Raw genomic sequence first — 18343 nt, forward strand, 5'->3', positions numbered from 1 at the left:
TTGGGCTTTTTTTAATATATATATTTTTGTTAGCCACATAAATGTCTCCTTTTGATAAGTATCTGTTCATATCCTTTGCCCCCTTTTTAATGGGGTTTTTTTTTTTCTTGTAAATATGTTTAAGTTCCTTGCAAATTCTGGATATTAGACCTTTGTCAGATGAGATTGCAAAAATTTTCTCCTATCCTGTAGGTTGCCTGTTCACTCTGATGATAATTTCTTTTGCTGTGCAGAAGCTATTTAGTTTAATTAGATCCCATTTGTCAATCTTGATTTTTGTTGCAATTGCTTTTGACATTTTTGTCATGAAGTCTTTGCCCGTGCCTATCTCCTGAATGGTATTGCCTAGATTTTCTTTTATTTTTATGGTTTGGGGTTATACATTTAAGTCTTTAATCTATCTTAAGTTAATTTTTGTAAAAAATGTAAGGAAGGGTTCCAGTTTCAGTTTTCTGCATATGGCTAACCAGTTTTCCCGCCACCATTTACTAAGTAGGAGATCCTTTTCCCATTGCTTGTTTTCGTCAGGTTTGTCAAAGGTCAGATGGCTATACATGTATGGTGTTATTTCTGAGGTCTCTGTTCTGCTCCATTGGTCTTATGTTTGTTTTGGTACCAGTACTGTGCTGTTTTGGTTACTGTAGCCTTGTAATATACTTTGAAGTCAGGTAGCATGATGCCTCCAGCTTTGTTCTTTTTGCTTAAGATTGTCTTGGCTATATGGGGTCTTCTTTGATTCTTTGATTCTTTAAATGAAATTTAAAACAGTTTTTTCTAATTCTGCAAAAAATATCAATGGTAGTTTGATGGGAATAGCATTGAATGTATAAATTACTTGGGGCAGTGTAGCCATTTTCACAATATTGATTCTTCCTATCCATGAGGATGGAATGTTTTTCCATTTGTTTGTGTCCTCTGTTATTGCTTTGAGCAGTGGTTTGTAGTTCTCCTTGAAGAGGTCCTTCACCTCCCTTGTTAGCTCTATTCCTAGGTATTTTATCCTTTTGTAGTGATTGTGAATGGGAGTTCATTCATGATTTGGCTCTCTGCTTACCTATTGTTGTTGTAAAGGAATGCTTGTGATTTTTCCACATTGATTTTGTATGCTGAGACTTTGCTGAAGTTGCTTATCAGTTCCAGAAGTTTTTGGGCTGAGATGATGTGGTTTTCTAAATATAAAATCATGTCGTCTGCAAATAGAGACAACTTGACTTCTTCTCTTCCTATTTGAATACTCTTTATTTCTTTCTCTTGCCTGATTGCCCTGGCCAGAACTTCCACTATTTTGTTGAAGAGGAATGGTAAGAAAGGACATCCTTGTCCTGTACAGGTTTTCAAAGAGAATGCTTCCAGCTTTTGCCCATTCAATATGATATTGGCTGTGGGTTTGTCATAAAAAGATCTTATTATTTTGAGATATGTTCAATCAATATCTAGTCCATTGAGAGTTTTTAACACGAAGGGATATTGAATTTGATTATCAAAGGCCTTTTCTGCAGCTATTGAAATAATCATGTGGTTTTTGTCTTTGGTTCTGTTTATGAGATGGATTAAGTTTATTGATTTGCATATGTTGAACCAGCCTTGCATCCCAGGGTTGAAGCCAACTTGATCATGGTAGATAAGTTTTTTGATGTGCTGCTGGATTCGGTTTGCCAATATTTTATTGTGAACTTTTGCACTGATGGTCATCAGGGATATTAGCCTGAAGTTTTCTTTTTTTGTGTCTCTTTCCAGTTTTGGTATCAGGATGATGCTGGCTTCATAAAATGAGTTGGAAGGAGTCCCTCCTTTTCAATTGTTTGGAATTGTTTCAGTAGGAATGGTACCGCTCCTCTTTGTATCTCTGGTAGAATTCAGCTGTGAATCCATCTGGTCCTGGGGTTTTGTTGGTTGGTAGGCTATTAATTACTGCCTCAATTTCAGAGTTTGTTATTGGTCTATTTAGTGATTCAACTTCTTTCTGGTTTAGTCTTGGTAGGGTGTAAGCATCCAGGAATTTATCCATTTCTTCTAGATTTTCTAGTTTATTGGCATAGAGGTGTTTATAGTATTCTCTAATGGTAGTATTTCTGTGGTATCAGTGGTATATCCCCTTTATCATTTTTTATTGTGTCTATTTGATTCTTCTCTCTCTTCTTATTAGTCTAGCTAGCAGTCTATCTATTTTGTTAATTTTTTCATAAAAACTGGCTCCTGGATTCATTGATTTTTTTGGAGGGTTTCTTGTGTCTCTGTCTCCTCCTTCTCAGATCTTAGTTATTTCTTGTCTTCTGCTAGCTTTTGGATTAGTTTTCTTTTGCCTCTGTAGCTCTTTTAATTGTGATGTTAGGGTGTTGATTTGAGATCTTTCTAGCTTTCTGATGTGGGCATGTAGTGCTATAAATTTCCCTCTTAACACTGTCTTAGCTGTGTCCCAGAGATACTGGTACATTGTCTTTTTGTCCTCATTGGTTTCAAAGAGCTTCTTGATTTCTGCCTTAATTTCATTATTTCCCCCAGGAGTCATTCAGGAACCAGTTGTTCAATTTCCATGAAATTGTGGGTTTTGGATGGGTGTAGTGGCTCACACCTATAATCCCAGCATTTTGGGGGTCGAGGTGGGCGAATAACGAGGCCAGGAGCTTGAGACCAGCCTGGCCAACACAGAGAAACCCCGTCTCTACTAAAAATACAAAAATGAGCCGGATGTGGTGGCACACACCTGTAATCCCAGCTACTAAGGAGGCTGAAGCCGGAGAACTGCTTGAACCTGGGAGGCAGAAGTTGCAGTGAGCCAAGACCCTGCCATTGTACTCCAGCCTGGCCTGGGTGACAGAGTGAGATTCCATCTTAAAAAAAAAAAAGAAGAAGAAAATAAATTGTGTAGTTTTGAGTGAGTTTCTTAATCCTGAGTTCCAATTTGATTGCACTATGGTCTGAAAGACTGTGTGTTATGACTTCAATTCTTTTGCATTTGCTGAGGAGTGCTTTACTTCCAATTATGTGATCAATTTTAGAATAAGTGCTATGTGGCACTGAGAAGAAAGTATGTTCTGTTGATTTAGGGTAGAGAGTTCTGTAGATGTCTACTAGGTCCACTTGATCCAGAGCTGACTTCAAGTCCTGAATATCCTTGTTAATTTTCTGTCTCATTGATCTAATACTGACAGTGGAGTGATATTGTGCCAGAATTGCTAGCCTTTGCTTACCAGTAATAACTAAAATAAGCAGCCCAGGATAACTAAGATCTGTGTGTAAACAAATGCTTATCTTGACTTCTGTAAACCACTGAAGTAACAAACAGAATGACAAAAGTCCCCTGGCCCTTGGAATGTCCAGAGACCCCTACCCTCATCTCCACGCAGGAGGTGAATTACAGAATCCCCTGGCCCTTGGAACGTCTGGAGACCCCCACCCTCATCTCCACCCAGGAGGTGAACTACAGAATCCCCTGGCCCTTGGAATGTCTGAAACCTTTTCATCCCCATCCCCGTTCCTCACCCCACTCCCAAGGTGGTTTTTTGGGTATAAAAAGTCTTGGCACCCTCCTTTCAACACCACAGGTTGGAGAGACGTGAGTCCTCTGTGGTCGCCCGCATAATAAGTGACCCTGCAATCTGGCATAATTTTGTCTTGGTACTAACTTTCTACGCTCGATCCAGTACAACATTTGGAGGTCCCACCAAGATATTCTCTTTTTGTTATCACCAGACAAAAGCCATCTCAGAGTCTCACCTGGGCAGCCGCTCCTACCTCGGGGGCCTCTGGGGAGGCGCCCCCTCTTCTTTCCCAGGGCCCCGGAGTGCCACCGTGGAGGATAAGCGACCTCTCGGCCGACATTCACCCGAAATTCCTCAGGGTCCTAAAAAAAAAAAAAAACTTCCAGAGGTAAGTCTGGTCTGGGAACTAGTTCAAAGGAAGGGCCTGAGTCGGGGGACTAACAAGTCATTGCAACTCTGACCTGGCAAGCCTCACCGAGACGTCGCTTGAGGCTTCTGGTAGCTGGTGCAGTGGGTACCAGCATTCGCCTTCTGGTGGCTGTCATAGTGGGTGGCAGCCCTCTGGTAGTTGGTGCAGTGGGTACCAGCATTCGCCTTCTGGTAGGTGGCATAGTGGGTGGCAGCGTTCGGCTGTTTTCCATAACCTCTGTGTGAGTGAGAGAGTGAGTGTGTATATATGTAGTCCCAAGGCTGAAAGGCTACGGGGCTTGTGTGGGCCTTCACCCCAGTTCCACTGGAGCGTCGTAGGGCATAACGGTGATTCACCTCAGAGCTGTCCTATTTGGACTTCCATCCTGAGGTGACCAGGCCCGGGGATTATATGGGTACACCTTAGCCAAGACGCCCCTGAAAATTCTTCCAACAAAGTGGCTGGGCAGGCATCTCTGACTGGTCTCCCATCTGGGGGGCACCCACCCTTTCTCTGTCACTCTTGTATGTGGTCCTGTCTCGTCTGTAAATTTGTCAGTTTTATTAGACTCCTGCTAGCAGACATACACTGGTTCAGGCCATCTTCCCTTGAGGTAGGAGATATCTTACAGTGGTTGACGGATCACTGGATGCAGGGAAATTTTATTGATTTTACCCCAGCAAAAATTACTGTTTTCTCTTTCTTCCTCATCTTCTTCTTCTTCTATCACTGAGGCCTCACTGTTTCTTCCTTTGCCATGTGGCAGATAGTCTTAACTCTAGTTGTCTTCATTCTCTTCCTTGTTTTGGTCATTGCGGCCTGTAAATTCTCCCAGCCACCTCCACCGGGAAAAGAGTACTTTTGCCAGTGCTGGGTCAGATTCCACGTCGGGGAGGCCGTTGTGCCCTTGACATCTTGGAGGTAGTTTCTTTGGAACTTGTGTGGAACAAAACCCTAGATCAGAGTTTATGGGTGCTCTTTCTTAGGCTGGGATGGAAAATAGGTAACTGCCTATTCTGCCAGGAAAGTGTCCAATGTTGTTATGGGCAGTACCCGACGGTGCATCACAAAGAGGCATATTGGCACTATCCTGGATGTTGGGAGGTAGGATGTCACCGCCCCAGTAAAAACTGACTGGCAGCACTTCTGCACACTCTACCGGGTGTGGTGGGTCCAAAACACACATCCGGTAGACCTCTTAGTCCACCTGTTTGTCACTTCCCGACCTTTCCGAAGCAACTGGCCATTAAAAATGTATAAGGGGGAGGATTATGCCCGGGCAGCGCGAAACCTCCATAGTGCTTATTCTCGCCAGTTGTGGTTTGCGGGGGGAAAAGACTGCTGCCTTACCTTGGCCCCTACCCCCTGTTCCTCTGACTAGGACTAGGAATAAACCCTAAAATCCAGTTGTCTGGTCCTTGCAGGACCTGGCTACAGAGGCCCTGCTAAAACCTGCTTTAAAGAGGGCCAAATTTTAAATTTGAGGCTTTCCAAAATTGGCTTTATCACAGGAAGAGAAAGAGAGAAAGTAGAGAAGAAAGGAGACAGAGGAGAGAGAGAGAGAAGGGGACCAGAAGCCGCAGGGGTGGAGAACTTGCCGCCCACAAGTTCAGTTTTAAACTGACACTAAGACTGTTTTTTTTCCTTTCTCTGCCGGCAGTCAGCCCCGCTCAGCTTTGAGGCAGGCCACACTGCCTCAGGGTGCAGCATTTGCATCCAGAATCTGGCTTTAAGAAAAGCTATCTAACTTTCTGTAACAAAAGTGACTTGTTAGCACAGCTGTTAAGGTGTGGGGCCTGCAACTGCAAGGTTGTTGGTTCAAATCCTCAGTGAAGCCACAGTTTTAAATTAGTAAATTTTCTTGAGGAAAATTTGGCATAAAAAAAAAAAATTATCCAGGCTGTATGAAAATGGTTGCAGAAACTCCTGGATACCCTGAGCAGTTTCCATACATTGACCAATGGTTGGGTTTAGTCCAATGGCCTCCCCCATGGCTAAAGCGCTGCATAAAACAGGCTAGACTTCAGGTCATGTTAGCTGGCCCAAAAGAAAGTCCCTTCTGGGCCAGCCATTCTCCCCACTGCAGCGGAGGATCAGGAATTACTTCCACCCTACTCAAGGCCCTCTAAACCAGCGCCTCAGCACCCCCCTCGACAGTATTATTAACTAAACCTTGTCCCCCCTGCACACCCGTAGCAGGGCCCCCGCACCCACCGGCAGTCCTCCCTTTCCAAGAGGCACCCCCAACAGAAGACAATCGGGGTCACCCATTCTTTGTTCACATCCCCTCCTTGTCAAGTAACTTATATAACTGGAAGGTGATAGAGATCAAAGAGAGGGCCAAATCACCAAGTGCGGGCACGAGCTTTAAAAGTAAGGGAAAGCTGCCAGGCTAAACCCAAAATTGGCAGCACCCATGGCATGGCAAAGGGGATTTCTATGGCCTGCAAGCTGGCAGAGATGCATCCAGTGTGAGGGGCTGTGCAGGAGGGAAGTGCTGGGGAACTGCTAAGAGTTCCCGGGAGGGGGTTGTACTGGAGAACTGCTAAGATGGCGAGAGGGGGAGGGTTAGGTACCTGCCCAGATGGAAAGTTCCCTGGGAGAGGGTAGTGCTGGGAGGCTGGGGAATTTAAGGCAGTGACATTGCCGAGGTTTTACAATGAAACTCAACATCCCCCATTCTCTGAGAAGCCCCAGGCTTTGACAGGACTCTTAAAATCTATACTCCAGACACATCGCCTCACTTGGGACAACTGCCAACAATTATTACGAATTCTGTTCACCACAGAGGAAAAAGGCAAAATTAGACAGGAAGCCCTGAAAGCCATCATAGGTCCAGGGCAAGGAAAAAGTTTTTTTCCCTCTAGCTGACCCCAATGGGACCTCAACACCTTGAGGGGGTCACCAGGCTCTGAACACTTTTCACCGGTATCTTATAGAAGGGGTTTGGGAAATGGCCCACAAGCCCACTAAATTCTCCGAGGTAGGAACTGTAACTCAGGGTCCACAGGAGCTGCTAGCTGCTTTCCTTGAGCGCTTACTGGCCGCCTATTACCCTGAGGCCCAGACTATCAGTGGGCCATCAATCTGGCTTTTGTTTCCCAGTCTGCCCCAGACATCAAAAGAAAATTGCAAAAATTAGAGAGGTTCCAGAGAATGAATTTAACTCAGTTGTTAAAAATTGCCCAAAAAAGTCTTTAACAATAGAGACACCTTAGAGGCCAAGCAAAATAAGAGAGTTACTAAGGCAGTGATAGCAGCACTCCAGGAAAAACCACAGCTAGCCCCTGGACCACAAATCGATTCGTTGATCTGGGAAATGGCACTGTCACCCATTCCCTGAGTGTCCATATCCACTCCTGGGACGGGACTTGCTCCACAAACTGCAAGCAAATATTTCTTTCAGTGAGGGTCCAGCTTGCCTCTCAATTCCTCCTCCCTTAACTACAGGCCCACCTCAGCAGATCCTCATCACCTGTGCTCTGTCGGACAAGTATCTCTTGCAGGACGCTTTATCCTCGGAGGCGGATCAACCACCTGCACCAGACTTCCTCCGCAAATTTTAAGAGTGTACCGGGAGTATGGGCTGAAACAAGTCCCCCAGGGTTGGCAAGTCACCACACCCCAGTCGTGGTCCAGCTATTAGCAACGGCACCTCCAGTCCAGGTGAAGCAATACCCTATGAGCTAGGAAGCCAGGCGAGGAATTGCTCCGCACATCACCAGACTCTTGAAGGGAGGAATCCTCACTGCCTGTAAGTCTCCCTGGAATACCCCTTGCTCCCCATGCTAAAACCGGGCACACAGGACTATCGGCCTGTGCAGGACTTGAGGGAGGTGAATAAATGGGTAGAAACTGTTCATCCTACAGTTCCAAATCCGTACACCCTCCTAAGTCTCTTGGACCCAGAACACCATTACACTGTCTTGGATCTTAAGGATGCATTCTTTTGCATCCCACTAGCCCCTGTTAGCCAGCCTATATTTGCTTTTGAATGGACCGACCCTGATACTGGAGTCTTGGGGCCACTCACTTGGAAAAAACTACCTCAGGGGTTCAAAACTCCCCCACTCTGTTTAATGAGGCACTTAGGCAAGACCTTGCTGCCTTCCGAGCTGAGCTCCCAGAGTGTACCCTACTCCAATACGTAGATGACTTAGTCTTGGCTACAAAAACCCAGGAGGCCTGTAAAGAGACCACCCAGTCATTCTTAAAAAACCCTGCAGACTTTGGGGTACCGGGTCTCAGCTAAAAAGGCCCAACTCTGCCAGCCAAAAGTGACTTACCTGGGCTATGTTACAGAGAAGGGCAACCAGGCACTGGCACCCAGCCGAGTCCAAGCAGTGCTGCAAATACCCAACCCCACCACGAAATGCCAAGTTTGAGAATTCCTTGGGGCAGTAGGGTACTGCAGGCTATGGATTTTGGGATTCGCTGAGATAGCCAAGCCCCTGTATGCCTGCGCTGGAGGAAATCAGCCCTTGACATGGACAGAGGTGGAGCAACAGGCTTTTGAAAAGCTCAAGACTGCCCTGACTGTAGCCCCAGTCTTGGCCTTGCCAGACATCTCTAAACCTTTCCAGTTGTTTGTGCATGAAAAACAGGGAATCGCTAAGGGGGTGCTCACCCAGACATTGGAACCCTGGTCCCGGCCAGTTGCCTACCTTTCAAAAAGACTTGATCCCGTAGCCTCTGGGTGGCCAGCTTGTTTGAGGTCAGTGGCAGCTACGGCCCTGTTAGTCATGGAGGCGAACAAACTGACCTTGGGGCAGGAGTTGAACTTAGTGGCACCCCACGTGGTGGAGTTGCTACTCCGTGGAGCTACGGGAAAATGGATGTCTAATGCCCACACAGCCCAATACCAGGCCTTACTTTTGGACCAGCCCCGCATAAAATTTTCAAAAACCACAGTTTTAAACCCCGCCACACTGCTACCTGACAGCAAGCCAGAGGAACCCATACATGACTGCCAACAGACAATAGACGTCCTCCATGCTGCGCGACCAGATCTCACCGACATCCCCCTGCGGAACCCAGAGGAGGTACTGTATACAGATGGCAGCAGTTTCATGGTCGACGGAGTCAGGTACGCTGGGGCAGCTGTGGTCACTCTAGAGTGGGTTATCTGGGCCCAGGCTCTTCCACACGGAACCTCAGCCCAAAAGGCTGAACTTATAGCATCTACACAGATAGATGGTATGCCTTTGCTACGGCCCATGTGCATGGTGCCATTTATAAAGAAAGAGGGTTGCTTACCTCAGAAGGAAAAATCATCAAAAACAAAGAGGAAATCCGAGCTCTACTAGAAGCTATATGGAAGCCTAAGGCAGTGGCATTGATGCACTGCAAAGGACACCAGAAGGGAGATTCACTAGAGGCAAGGGGAAATAGGGCAGCTGACCTACAGGCCAGACCGGCAGCCTTGGGGCCAGTAAAACCTCTGACCCTTCTTGTAACTCTGCCGGCCCCAACCCTGCTTCCTACCCCATGTAGTCACCTGAGGAAGAAAACTTTGCTAAAGAACAGGGGGGACGACAAGATTCCACAGGATGGTGGATTCTACTGGACACAAGAATTGTGGTCCCTGAGGCTCTAGGATGGGCTCTAGTTAAGGACACACACAAGCCACTCACTTAGGGCAAACAAAAATTAACTGAGCTGCTGAGGGTTAGATACTACATTCCACACTTATATAAGATTGTTAGAAAAACTACTACTTGTTGTAATGTAGGTGCCAGGGTAAATCCAGGAGGCAGTAGGCCTAGTCAGGCAGGGATAAAATGTAAAGCTATTAGCCCAGGAGAACACTGGGAGGTAGATTTTACTGAAATAAAGCCCCCAGCGTGCGGCTATAAGTACGTCCTTGTGTTTGTAAACACTTTCTCTGGATGGGTCGAGGCTTTTCCTACTAGGTCAGAAACCGCACTGGTAGTAGAGAAAAAAATTGTTACAGGACCTGGTTCCTCAGTTTGGCTTGCCCCTGACACTGGGATCAGATAATGGCCCTGCATTTACAGCACCGGTTTCCTGGAAACTACACTGTGCCTATTGCCTCCAGAGTTCAGGGCAGGTTGAAAAGATGAACCGGACCATAAAGAAAACTTTAACAAAATTCATTCTAGAGACCGGTGAAAACTGGATCAGCCTGCTTCCTTTTGTTCTCCTCCGTACCCGATGTACTCCCTATAAAAAAGCTTTACTCCTTTTAAAATTATGTTTGGAAGGCCCCCTCCCTTACTCCCCAGACTTGCGGACGCCATACATGCTGGAGTCCATAACCATACACTCCTTAAGTCCTTGCAGACACTCCAGTCTGTTCAGTCCCAGGTGCACTCGCTCATCAGGGGAACTCGACCTACCCCAGTGGATTTCACTGACCAGCCAGTATACCCCTTCCAGCCAGGGGACGAAGTCCTGGTGAAGAGAGTCACTACCTCTGGCCTAACTCCTCGCTGGAAAGGACCCTACACTGTAATCCTGGTCACCCCACGGCAATCAAGGTGGACAGACTGACTGCCTGCATTCACCACTCACACGTCAAGACTGCCCCCCCAGATGCAGGATGGGAAGCGGTACCATCCTCAATGGACCCCCTAAAGCTAAGACTATTGCGCCGTTCTCGGTCATCATCCTAATCTCCCTGATTCCTGCAACCACCCTCCAAAAGGGACCCTCCTTGGTACCCACCTACTATCAATGGGTCACCACTGAGGGCTCCACTGGAGCATATGTTAGTTCCTTAACCAGAAAGGGATCCGCCCTAGTCAATGTAGCCCTGGAGTACACTCCAGAGACCCCCATTACCTTCTCCCTGGACCTCTGTGCCCTCCTGGGCCCCCACTTAAATTTCAGGACAAGTGGAGGTATAGCTGGGTGCGGCAGTTTAGGGGCAGAGCGACAACTCCAGACCATGGGGTTATATCTGTGCCCAGGGTCCACCCCACAAAAAAAGATGGAACTGTGGAGACTTAAATGAATTCTTTTGCCCCCATTGGGGTTGTGAAACTATCTCCACTATAACAGGATATACTGCAAACAGAGACTCTTTCATTTCTTTCACCCGAGACCCTCCCCCAAACCCCTGGTTAACATTCCTGCTCACTGGATTAGCAGGACCCTTGGTGCTAATGGTCCTAGGGTTAACATTTGGACCATGCCCTTTAAACATGCTCCTCAAATTTATCCAGAAAGGAATAGACTCAGTCAAATTGATGGTTCTGAGATCCAAATATGGGCCCTTGTGTCAAAAAGAGGAAACTATTAAAGATTTAATACATGTTAAAATAAGAGGGGGGAATGTGATATTGTGCCAGAATTGCTAGCCTTTGCTTACCAGTAATAACTAAAATAAGCAGCCCAGGATAACTAAGATCTGTGTGTAAACAAATGCTTATCTTGACTTCTGTAAACCACTGAAGTAACAAACGGAATGACAAAAGTCCCCTGGCCCTTGGAATGTCCGGAGACCTCCACCCTCGTCTCCACCCAGGAGGTGAATTACAGAGTCCCCTGGCCCTTGGAATGTCTGAAGCCTTTTCATCCCCATCCCTGCTCCTCACCCCCACTCCCAAGGTGGTTTTTCCGGTATAAAAAGTCTTGGCACCCTCCTTTCGACGCCACAGGTTGGAGAGACGTGAGTCCTCTGTGGTCGCCGGCATAATAAATGACCCTGCAATCTGGCATACTTTTGTCTTGGTGCTAACTTTCTATGCTTGATCCAGTACAACAGTGGGATGTTAAGTCTCCCACTATTACTGTGTGGGAGTCTAAGTTTCTCTATAGGTCTCCAAGAACTTGTTTTATGAATCTGGGTGTTCCTGTATTGGGTGCATATACATTCATAATACTTATCTCTTGTTGAATTGTTCACTTTACCATTATGTAGTTCCCTTCTTTGTCTTTTTGATTTGTTAGTTTTAAGTCTGTTTTGTCAGAGAGTAGGATTGCAACCCCTGCTTTTTTTTGCTTTTTTTTTTTTTTTTGCTTTCCATTTGCTTGGTAAATTTTCTTCTATCCCTTTATTTGGAGCCTGTGTGTCGTTGCATGTAAGATGGGTCTCCTGAATACAGCATACCAATAGGTCTTGACTCCTTATCCAATGTGCCATTCTGTGTCTTTTAATTGGAGGCATTTAGCCCATTTACGTTTAAGGTTAGTATTGCTATGTGTGAATTTGGTCCTGTCATCATGATACTATTTGATTATTTTCCATACTAGTTGGTGCAGTTTCTTCATAGTGTCATTGGTTTTTATATTGTGGTGTGTTTTGCAGTGGCTGGTACTGGTTTTTCCTTTCCATATTTAGTGCTTCTTTCAGGAGTTCTTGCAGAGCAGGCCTGGTGGTAACAAAATCCCTCAGCATTTGCTCGTCTGGAAAGGATTTTGTTTCTCCTTCGCTTATGAATCTTAGTTTGGCTGGATATGAAATTCTGGGTTGAAAATTATTTTCTTTAAGAAGTTGAATATTGGCCCCCAATCTCTTCTGGTTTGGAGAGTTTCTGCTGAGATGTCCACTGTTAGTCTGATGGGCTTCCCTTTGTAGGTGACCTGGCCTTTCTCTCTGGCTGCCCTTAACAGTTTTTCTTTCATTTCAACCTTGGAGAATCTGAAGATTATATGTCTTAGAGGTTGATCTTCTTATGGAGTATCTTAATGGTGTTCTCTGTATTTCCTGAATTTGCATGTTGGCCTGTCCTGCTAGGTTGGGGAAGTTCTCCTGGATAATATCCTGTAGTGTGTTTTCCAGCTTGTTCCCATTCTCCCTATCTCTTTCTGGTACTCCAATCAATCGCAGGTTTGGTCTTTTTATGAAGTCACGTATTTCTTGGAGGCTCTGTTCGTTCCTTTTCATTCTTTTTTCTCTATTCTCGTCTGTAATTCTTATTTCAGTAAGGTGGTCTTCAAAGTCTGATATCCATTCTTCCAGTTGGTTGATTTGGCTATTGATGCTTGTGTATGCTTCACGAAGTTCTCATGCTGTTTTTTTCAGCTCCATCAGGTTGTTTATGTTTCTCTCTAAACTGGTTATTCTAGTTAGCAATTTTGCTAACCTTTTATCAAAATTCTTTGCATCTGGTTAGAACATGCTCCTTTAGCTCATCATAGTTTTTTATTAACCTTCTTTTGAAGTCTACTTCTGTCAATTCGTCCATCTAGTCCTCCATCCCGTTCTGCCCCCTTAGTGGAGAGACGTCGCAATCATTTGGAGGAGAAGAGGCACTCTGGCCTTTTGGGTTTTCAGCATTTTTTTCATTGATTCTTTCTCATCTTCATGAGTTTGTCTAGTTTTGATCTTTGAGGCTGCTGACCCTTGGATGGGGTTTTTGTGGAGGCCTTTTTTGTTGTTGATACTACTGTTGTTGCTTTCTGCTTGTTTGTTTTTCTTTAAATAGTCAAGTCCCTCTTCTGTAGGTAGAGCTGCTGCAGTTTGCTGGGAGTTCACTTCAGGCCTTATTCATCTGATTCACTGACGTGCCTGGAGGTGTCACTCAAGGAAGCTGTAGAGTAACAAAGAAGGGTGCCTGCTCCTTCTTCTGGGATGTCTAATTTCAAGGGGCTTCAACCTGATGACAGTAGGATAGCTCTTGTTTAGGGTTTCTGACAACCCCTGTTGGAGGGTCTCACCTAGTTGGGTGGCATGGGGAGCAGGACCCATTTAATGAAGCACTTTGTCCCTTGGTAGAGAGGCTGTGTTTCACTGTGGTGAAACCCACTCATCTGGGCTGCTTGGATTGCTCAGAACTACCATGAGGAGAAGCTAAGTCTGCTGGTCCGCAGAGACTGCAGCCACCCCTCATGCTAGGGGCTCAGGCCCAGGGAGATCAGAATTCTGTCCCTGAACCTCTGGCTGGAGCTATTGGAGATGCTGCAGGGAAGCCTCACCCACTGAGGAAGGATGGGTCAGGGTTAGACCTGAAGAGGCACTCTAGCCACAGACTGCCACAGCTGGTGTGCTGGGTTGTGGGGACAAGTCTTGGAACCAAACTGTCCAGCCTCCCTGGATATAGCAGGGGAAAACCATAGCCTGGAGCTATAGAAATGGGTGCCGCCCTTCCCCTACCCAGTAGCTTAGCATGTTAAGCAGTTGCGAGTCCCAGTGCTGGCTGCTGCCCCTCCCTCAAGGAGCTCAAATGGCTTAAACAGCAGGCAGCCATAGCCACTGTTGGTCACCCCTTCCCCTGGGAAGTAGGCTTAAGCAGATTCCAGCTAAGAGGCTGTAAGAATCTGTGTGTTCCAGGGTTGTGATACTAAGCCCCAGTGGCATGTGTTCGCGAGTGGGATCTTCCGATCCGTGGTTGCACAGTTCTGTGGAAAAAGCAGTTTCCCCAACTGGGTAGCATGCTCACTCACTGCCTCCCTTGGCTAGGGGGTGGGGGAGGGGGTTCCCCCTCCTCCTGTGGGTCTCAGGTGGGCCAGGGCACCACACTGCTCTTCCTTCTCTGTGGGTCACACCAGCCTTCTAGTCAATTTTGATGAGAGAACCTGGTTCCTTGGTTGCCAGTGAAGGATTCACATGCTTATGTTTTTTTCAGTAGGAACCTCCAATATGACCCTGCTTCCAGTCAGTCATCTTAGCCCTGCTCCTAGTTTCTGCAGGGCTGGGAAGGCCTCAGGAAACTTCCAATCATGGCTCAAGGCAAAGGGAAAGCAAGGCACCTTCTTCACAAGGCAGCAGAAGGGAGCTGGAGTTATTTCCTAAGAATAATTCTGGCCAAACTTGCATGTACTTTCTCAGCCAAACTCCATTTGGATCTATTCAGGCAGGAATAAACCAACTCATTATCAAACCTAAATGGAAAAAAAAAGATCCTCCTCTGCTATTTTTATCTTCTTGTTTGTAGATAACTGAACTAATAGGTATTTTTACTGGTCAATATTTACTGGTCAATAGTTGTTTTCAGCTGTAATGATGAAAATCATACTGATTATCACAGGCATTATTGCTTGCCTCCCACAAGTCCATACCCTGCCTCCTTGCTAGAAGAGTCCCAATTTATACATTGGATCCACAATTTTGTCACCCCCCCCCTTTTTATTTTTTTTTTTAGATGTGGAATCTTAGCATGTTGCTCAGGCTGGTCTCAAATTCCTGGGCTAGAGCAATCCTACCACCTTGGCCTTCCCATGTATAGGATTACAGGAGTGAATCATTGTACCTGACCAGTATCCACAATTTTCACATGATCTCGTGCTTCGAGAAAGGTAGGCTCCAGCCCCAAACCTAAGGAGGGAATTACGACTGGTCTTGTCATGGGAACATGATTAAATTCTGTCAAGTAAAATTAATGTACGTGGAAGTCTGTGGGGAGAGTGGGAAGTTGGATAGAACCTGGATCCTTAATCAAATCCCTGAGAAATAAAATTTTCCTCATTTCTTTAAACAATTATAATCAGTTTTCAATTCTTGTATCTAAAAAAAAAGCCTAACAGGCTCACAGAGCCTAACAGAGTCTAATAGATTAGTAAATTGACTACACATTTGTAAGCAGTTTGGTTGGAGAGGGAGGATAGTAGGGAATTATGAAATATATAACATCTTTCTTTCAAACTTGATAATTCCTTTCAAAAGAATGAATACAAAGTATTAAAATATCATTAGGAATTTCCAAAATCTATCTTAACATCTACTGAATTTGATGCTTTCCAATGTTGCATTTTAATTTCCCATAGCAAATTCCAATTTTCTTAAATCTTACAAAAATGATATTTTCCCTATATTCTGCTATAAGAATTTGTGTATACATACATACATACACACACAGACACACACACCTCTTTTATACTACTTTGGGGTAATATTATGTTAGTAATATAATAGTAAGTATAAATGTAAAAATCTAGCTTCTACTTTGTTGTTAATATAATTAAAAGGCCTCAATTAGAAATAAAAATATAGCAAATTAGAACTATTATGAGATCCACAAATATATAAATTTCATTTATTTTTTAAAAGTTCAGAAGTAAACACTCCTTAGTACCTGTAATGAGCTATTCATAATAAAGGGCAAACACCAAGACCAGTGCCACGTAGGATTCTGCTTCGTGTTTTGCTGCAACCCAGCTGTCCCATGCAACGTCCCAGATCCATCTGCTGGCAATCTGTGAGAGAATTTTTTTAAAGACCAATTTTAAATGAATATGTTAAGAAGTAATTTTCAAATCTGCACTCGTTTTTAAAAAATGAGTGCATCAGTATCTCAGAAATTATTTTTAATATGTAATTTGTCTCCTTTCATAAAGATGTCACTACCCCCGCTCATCCTTCTTCTTTACTGGAGGCTGGCCTTTCTCTAAAACAGAGAGAGGCTCCCTTAGCAGTGTTTCCAGGGCCAGAAGAAGGTACCTGGGAATGGGGGTATAGTGGCTCTGAATACAGTATAACTCTGTCATGTGGTCCAAGACAAGGAAGTCTTCTCACCCTTTAAAGATTTTCAGTCAAAAAGTTTGTCAGAACCTTGCCTTGAAATGAAAAAATGGCATTCATTATACAAGTAGGCTGTAACGGACAATTATAACTACTTTTCTCCATATACAAATTCAAATGTGATCTGACTCCAGCTGACTTATTTGTGGAGGATCTAAAATTCTAAAGTGGCACAAATTCTTTTTCTTTTCTTTCTTTTTTTTTTTTTTAAAGACATAGTTTCACTCTTGTTTCCCAGGCTGGAGTGCAATGGCATGATCTTGGCTCACTGCAACCTGAACTGCCTCCTGAGTTCAAGTGATTCTCCTGCCTCAGACTCCTGAGTAGCTGGGATTACAGGCATCCGCCACCATGTCTGACTAATTTTTGTATTTTTAGTAGAGACGGAGTTTCACCACATTGGCCAGGCTGGTCTCGAAATCCTGATCTCAGGTGATCCATCTGCCTCGGCCTCCCAAAGTGCTGGGATTACAGGTGTGGGCCACCACATCCGGCTGAAAATGGCCCAAAATCTTTATGGCTTCTCCTATTAAGAAGTTGACTTTATGTCCCCACCCTGTGAATAAGACTTGGCCTTGTTACTTGCTATGAGTTGCAAAATATGACACTGTGAACCATTCCAAGCAAGGCCTTCAGAGGTCTTGTAGCTTCTGATCTTATGCTCATGGAATGCTATACTGAGACTCCCATGTTAAGAAAGCCCACTCAATCTACTGGAGGATGCTGGCGCACATGCAGGAGAACCCAGGTGCCCAGCCCACAGCTAGCCCAATGGTCAGACAAGTGAGAGAGGCCATCTGGGACCTGCAGGCCTAGGTAAGTCATGAGATGGCTACAAGTACATCAGTGAGACCAGCAGAAAGGCCAGGTAACTGACCCAGACCAAGCTGACTCACAGAAAGTAAGCAAATGCAGGGCTGTTGTTATAAACTACTAAGTTCTAGGGTGGATTTTTGTGCAATAATATAAGCTGAAACCTTCCTCCACTCTGCATCATGCCACTCTCTACTAGCTACTAGTCCAGCTCCACATGTTACGTATCAAGCACACCAACTCATCCCTGCCTCAGGATCTTTGCACTCAAATTTTTCTCTGCTTGAAACATCCTCCCTCCTCTTTGGTACAGCTGGTTCTTTCTTATCTGGACATCAGAGGGTTTCCCCTACTCTAAAGAATCCCAAATAGCCACTCTGCTACTCTACCATATCCCTACTTTAATGTTCTCTTTGTGGTGCTTATCATGCAGAACACCCCTATTTCTTAAGTGTGTATGTCATATGTGGTGCAGCTTCTGTTCTCCATGGGAGCCAGGACAGTTATTTCTTGCTGACTCTTCCCTCACCAGTACCCCTCTTACCAGTCCAGGTCCCCTTCCCCATGCTTCATCACGCAGTCCACTCCTGCATGGAACCTCTACAGATTCTTCCAAACACAATTTTTCCTCTCTTTTCTCTCCAACTCCCACATATTCATTATCAACTCCTTAGGTAATTACACAGCCTAGTGATATTATCTCTTTATTAATAAATAATGTTAATAATTACCTTGCTGTTTATTGAGGGCTCTGTGCTGGTGATTATGTTAAGGATTTTAATATAGATAATTTCATTTAATCTTCACAACAGCTCTAGGAAACTAGTTTTATCATCACCATTTTATAGATGATGAAACTGTGCTGAGGCCACAGCCAGCAAGTGTTGCAGAGGCAATCTGACTCCAGAACCCAGGCTGTTTACATTATCCCTATCATTTTAGTTCTTTAAATTCTAAATTGTGCTGTTTTATCTCCTTAACTAGAGTAAAAACTCCTTGAGAATCATTCTTGTATCTTCCTTTATCGTTATCATTCCTTGTATTTTCCTTAGTACCTAACACCCATTAGTGCCCAAAATAAATGTGCTGATTAATTAACTTAAATGACATTACACTGTCAAAACTGATATGATCAAGGAATAGAATAACCATGCAATTTAATAAATTATTAGTGCCAAATTGCCACTTCTAGGTTTGTACTTTTCTTTTTCTTTC

The 18343-nt window shown here is 44.7% G+C and overlaps 1 protein-coding gene across 2 annotated transcripts in view; it reads right to left on the reverse strand.

Annotated features, from left to right (window-relative positions):
* Positions 1-13252: 13252 nt before the first annotated feature.
* Positions 13253-18343, reverse strand: part of TCTE3 (t-complex-associated-testis-expressed 3) — a 13062-nt gene continuing 7971 nt past the window's right edge. The window contains exons 3-4 of one of the 2 annotated variants that reach the window (XM_032267099.1): positions 15870-15990; positions 13253-15112 (exon numbers count right to left, since the gene is read on the reverse strand). In XM_032267099.1, coding sequence (XP_032122990.1) covers positions 15880-15990 — 111 coding nt within the window. In that variant the 3' untranslated portion in view covers positions 13253-15112; positions 15870-15879. Of the gene's footprint in view, positions 15113-15803; positions 15991-18343 lie in introns of those variants that run through there. The other variant, XM_032267098.1, reaches the window with a different exon arrangement.

This window comes from Sapajus apella, unplaced genomic scaffold, assembly GCF_009761245.1.
Source record: "Sapajus apella isolate SASKATOON/1434 unplaced genomic scaffold, GSC_monkey_1.0 scaffold165, whole genome shotgun sequence".
Lineage (NCBI taxonomy): Eukaryota > Metazoa > Chordata > Mammalia > Primates > Cebidae > Sapajus > Sapajus apella.